The sequence below is a fragment of the Papaver somniferum genome, chromosome 4, assembly GCF_003573695.1.
Source record: "Papaver somniferum cultivar HN1 chromosome 4, ASM357369v1, whole genome shotgun sequence".
NCBI lineage: Eukaryota > Viridiplantae > Streptophyta > Magnoliopsida > Ranunculales > Papaveraceae > Papaver > Papaver somniferum.
The window spans coordinates 128,474,691-128,480,114 of NC_039361.1; the positions used below are offsets into that span (position 1 = coordinate 128,474,691).

The 5,424-nt window shown below is 40.8% G+C and overlaps 1 protein-coding gene across 1 annotated transcript; it reads left to right on the plus strand.

Annotated features, from left to right (window-relative positions):
• The first annotated feature begins 223 nt into the window (after window positions 1-223).
• On the plus strand, window positions 224-1,650 carry LOC113273115. The gene is made up of 2 exons (XM_026522883.1): window positions 224-361; window positions 712-1,650. The coding sequence occupies exons 1-2, from the start codon at window positions 224-226 to the stop codon at window positions 1,648-1,650; spliced, it is 1,077 nt and encodes a 358-aa protein (XP_026378668.1).
• The last annotated feature ends 3,774 nt before the right edge of the window (window positions 1,651-5,424 follow it).

A 5,424-nucleotide genomic window follows, 5' to 3' on the forward strand; every position in this document is an offset into this window, starting at 1 on the left:
ATCAAAACGATGCAGTCCTCTGCAGATTTTTTCCTTCAAGTCTAAAGGGATCAGCACTATCTTGGTTCGACAACCTACCGCCGAACTCCATCGATTCCTACAACCATCTCACTGAGAAATTCTTAGGGACATACATGTACAACAAGGCTATCAACGCTAGAATGGACAAGCTTTTCTCATTAGCTATAGCTTACAAGGAAACGATCAGGGAATATACCGACAGATGGCACAAAATCTGTCAAGCTATAGGGAACGTAGACCCAGTGGTCAGCATCAACTGTTAAAAATAGGGATTAGACAGAATGAGCCCACTATTTGTGGAGATTCATGGAAGTGTGCCTACAATGAAGGAGACCTTCGGGTAATCATCGAAAAGCACGCCAAGTTATAAGAAATCCAGCGGGATAATCTTAGAGCCCAAACTCAAAGATCTCATCGAACGAACTCAGCCGAGCAAGCTAGCGGATCAAAGAGGGGCGGTTCAACTGAACGTCCTAACGAAGATAAGAGAGGACGAAGGGATGATCGTCGACTCGTCGACCGAAAATTCGAAGACAAGTCTTTACGAATCTCAACACCAACTACACTCGCATCCTAAGGGAGATTAAGGATCGAGAGAACTTAGAGTGGCCTTGGTCCAAAGGGAAGTAGCCACCACGATCCGAGAAATCTAGAGACTGCTGTGAGTACCACTGCTTCAACGGGCATCAGGCTGAAAAATTCAAGAACCTCAAGATAATGATTCAAAAGTTGATTGACGCTGGTGACCTCAAGCAATACTTACAGAAGGCAGACACCGAAGAGAGGGCTAAGCGAAGCAAGCAAGTCCAGCTACCCGAGGGTAATCGAACGCTCAACACTATCTCATGCTCTGAAGCCACTGGAATATCACTAACTTCCCAGATAGGAAAAAGGTTAAGAAAGCAATTTAAAGATTACTGTGAGTTGTACAAAATCGATGGAGTAGAAGTGGATGAACACGAAAAATTGATGAACGTTTCAATAACTTTCTATGCCGAGGATATAGAGGATGACATGGAGGATCACAACGACCCCTTGGTTCTCACGTTACCCATCACGGGGTGCAATACCGGGAAGGTCTTCATCGATGGAGGGAGATCGGTCAATGTACTGTTCTATGACACGTTAAAACGAATGGAGCTGAATGGCGAACAATTGATGTCTTCGTACTACACCATATACAGATTCAATGGGGACCCAACAAAGCCTTTGGGAGACATTGTGTTACAAGTAAACGTAGGACCAATGAAGGTTGATACACGATTCAGCGTAGTGGACGCTCCTTATCCTTACAATGCCATCATCGGCCGAAGATGGGTAAACAAGCTCAAAGGGGTAGCATCGACCTATCATCAGTACCTTAGATTCCAAATACCCGAAGAGGTAATGGAAATAAAGGGAGATCAGGTAACCGCTCGAGAATTTCAGGCTATACAAAATCAGCTCAATAACGAGCAAGATGAGAAGCATAAATCCCGAAGAAACCGAAACAAAGAAGCTGCGAAGGAGAAAGCAATTGACCTTTATCTAGAAGAGATCTCCGGAAGAAGTCTGACGAAGGAGAGCATCGTTCTAAACACCAAAGCAGGTACCTCCACAGCTAAGGGGGATGAAGAGCCTACCAAATAGCAATTAAAGAACGTCCCTCTCCTAGGGGAACCGAAGCCTACATTCACATCCGTGGAACCCGTGAAGGAGATCAATATAGGGATTGAAGATAACCCGAAGATGATCAAAATAGGGACTTTAATGGAAAAGAAAGAGAGATGGCTCTAATCAAGCTACTCATGGAGTACGCGGACATATTTGCGTGGAAATTAGGAGACATGTGATGAGTGCCAAATATTGTATATATTTATCCCTTTTTGTTGGCATTTTAACTCATCTTTTGTGCATTAATTCTACATATTATCCCATATTCTGTATTTTCAGTGTTTTCAAGAATAAATATTTTTATTAATTAATTTTGTATTTTTAGGTAATAAATAAAGTTCGGATGAGTCGCGGAGCGAAAAGAGCAGAAAAGTAGTGAAAAGCCGGGAGAAATTACGCAAGGAAACCGCGAAGAATGATGCGCACAACCTCATTTTCTACACACAAAAGCGCCTCCGTTCTCAGCCATCAGATCAATTCTCAGAAGCATCCGACGGTCGCTCCCTCATAGAGCATCGAAATCTGATGTCTCTGCCGAGCACCACAGAGCTGAAATTCCAAGCCTTCAGATTAGATGGTAGTTGAATCCAACGGTCGCTCCCTTTCTGTGCATCGAAAATTGATATCTCCGCCTAACACTACAACACCTAACTCCATCTGGCATCGTTGATTTTGTTGTATTATATAATCTAGCGGTCGCTACAAGCTTCACTTCACATCGCCGTCCGATCTACCTACCAGCTTCGCATCTCGCGGCCCATCTCACGAAACATCGAACTCGATGGACCCGCCTAACACCCTAGCAACCGAACCATTTAACCCCAAACTCAATCGAGCCTTCTCCTCCACCCACCCCTCTGCAGAACCATCACCCTGCTATCGCCATCACCACCACCTGCTCCGCCACCACACTCCTTCTCAATCACCAACCACCACCATCTCTTCTCAAATCATCATACACACTCGACCCATCACCTATATCACGTTCTAATCTCTATCAAACAATTAATTTCGCCCATTCTCTCACCACTGAACCCTAAGAGTGAGTTGGTGAAATTAGTTGATGATACAGAGCAATTGGAGGTATGGGAAGCAAAGAGAGATGACAAGGAAGGATGGGTCGTCGCACATGGGAGGAATTGTGCCATAAAATTAGGTAATTTGCAAAACCTAATTTCACTGATTTTGGGGGAAAATTGGGGAAAGCCCTAATGATGTAATTGGGTATAAATATGTGGTGAGGGATGTGTGTAAAAACTGTTAGGATTAGCCTACATCCAGAACTTTCAAGTTCTGTTAATTTTCATGTTTCAGTTAAATGTGCTAGTAGTTGCTGTGTTTTGTTAATGTCTTGCTTTGTTCTGTTAACTGTTAATTTCAAGTCATATGTTAATTTCAGTTCATGTTGTTTTGTTTCAGTTCATGTTGTTATGTTTAGTTCAATCTGCTGCTCTGTTAAATTCTCCTGTTATTTATGTTAATGTTCATGTTCTGCTAATGTCCTGTTTAGGTTTTGTTCATTGTTAGTTCAGTTAGTTATGTTACTGTCATGTTTAATCACTGTCATTTGAAGGAATGCTAGGCTAGATTTCTTAGAAGCTTTGTGCTGATTGTGTAATGGAAGAAATCAGTGCTTAAAGCAAGCTGATTTTCTTGCCATTCCATGTGTATGCTTAGGTTGTAGTGTTGATTGTGCATTGGAGAAACTAGTGCTTATAGCAAGCTAGTCCTCTTCCCATTCTATAGGAATGCCTGTATTCTTGCCTTAGTATTGTTTCATTTCAACTTCACCTCAACCCTGCCCTTGGCTTAGGCCTTGGTTCATCTTGTGTTGTTTTCTGTTGCTTTTGTCCTTCATGTTACTTGCACTGTCATATTATGCTTATGCTTATGTTTTCTGTTATGCTTTTGTCCTGTCATGTTACTGCACTATTTTCTGTGGCTTAGGCCTCTACTGCTGTTTTCTCCTGCTGTGCACTTGCACTGCTTTGCAACACTGCTTTGCTGCACTTGCATTGCCTCTGCTGCAGCTGCAGTGCAGCACTTGTGCTGCTGCTGCTGTTGTTGCTGCTGCTTCCTGCAGCCAAGCAAAGGTCCATCAAACTGAAACCACAGCTCAGGTTAAGACCCAAAGGCCTAGCTAAATCAAAGCTCAAGTTCAGTCCACCAAAGCCCAAATTTCATTAAGGTCAAAAGCCTAAATTTAAGACCAAAGCCCATTTGCACTTCAAAGATAACTGAGCCCAAGCTCAGTTCATTTTAACAAACCCATTAGTATATTAAGCCCAATAGTTCCAAAGGGGTATTCTAAGCCCTAAGCAAATCTAGGAACCCAAATAGCTAAAACACTTCCGAAACACACCCGATCTCTGTGGATCGACCCGTACTTGCACGAGCTACAACTGACGACCGTGCACTTGCGGTATTACTGTAGGCCCCCGTTTTTATTTGCGCTCAATTTCTATACCCTTTCGAAGCCTACCAAGTTTTTGGCGCCGTTGCCGGGGATCTTTTTGCATTTAAATATAATATCTTTAAAAGCCTACCAAGTTTTTGGCGCCGCTGCCGGGGATTGGTGCTGTGTTTTATCTGTGTTTTTCTTTAGCTATTTTGCATTTCATTTCATAGCATTTGCTTCTGCATCTGCTTCATTTCATTTGCTGTTGGACCTGCTGATTCTGAACCTGTTTTTCCTCTGCTGGGACGCCACCAAGGAAAAGAACCAAAACCCAACTGGGTTTTTGCAACAATATCAGAGCAGCTGGGCTGTGCTAAAAAGGTAAGCCTAAACCCATTCATTGAGAGAACCCAACCTGTGGGCTTCCAATTTTTTTAATTGTGGGCTTGTAATAATTAACCCAATTTTTTGGGCTTTTTATTTTTCTATTTTGGGTTTGTAATAATTTATTTGTGGGATTGTATTTATTTTTGTGGGCTTTTTAAATTCTTTCATTGACTTGTATTTTGAACTCTGGGTTTAAACCCAGCTGAGCTTGTAAGCATCAATTGGACTTGTATCCACTCGAAAGTGGACCTCGAAACCAAAGTTTTAAAACAAACGTCGGGCCTTAACCAACTGGGCCAAATTAAACTTTCAAATTAAACTTAGTGTTTCGTGGGCCGCAGCCTTCCATCCATTTCATTAGAGGCTTGCACAGTGGGCTTGCTCCCATACAAAACCAAATTTTATTTTATTTATTTAAAAAAAAAAAAAAAAAAAAAAAAAAAATTTCTCTCATTTCAGTCCAATTTTAGTGTTTTGAAACTTTCTATGTCTCTACACTTTTTCTTTGGGTTGATCCTCAACTCTTTAGATTTAGTGTATGGTGAATTTTTTTTGTATATAATCCAGTAGATAAAATTTTTTAAAAAAACCCTTTTGTTCCTTTGTATATATTTTTCTAATCCAATATGATCTCGGCTAAAATAGTTGGATTTTTGCCTTGAATAACGGAGTTTTAATTCTGCTTTCGCCGAAATCGGTATTCTCTCTCCTTTTACTCTACTCAGCATGTCCTTTCCATATGTTGCATTTTAATTCTTTCCATATTTTGAAACATTGAGGACAATGTTTAGTTTAGGTTTGGAGGTATAGAGTAGATACCATGATAATTGCCATAATTGAAAACGAACTCCTTCTTTTTGAAAAAATTGAAAAATTCCAAAAAAAAATTGAAAAATCAAAATTCTAAAAAATTAAAAAATTGAAAAAATCATAAAAATGGAGCTCATTTACCTTGAAATGTGACT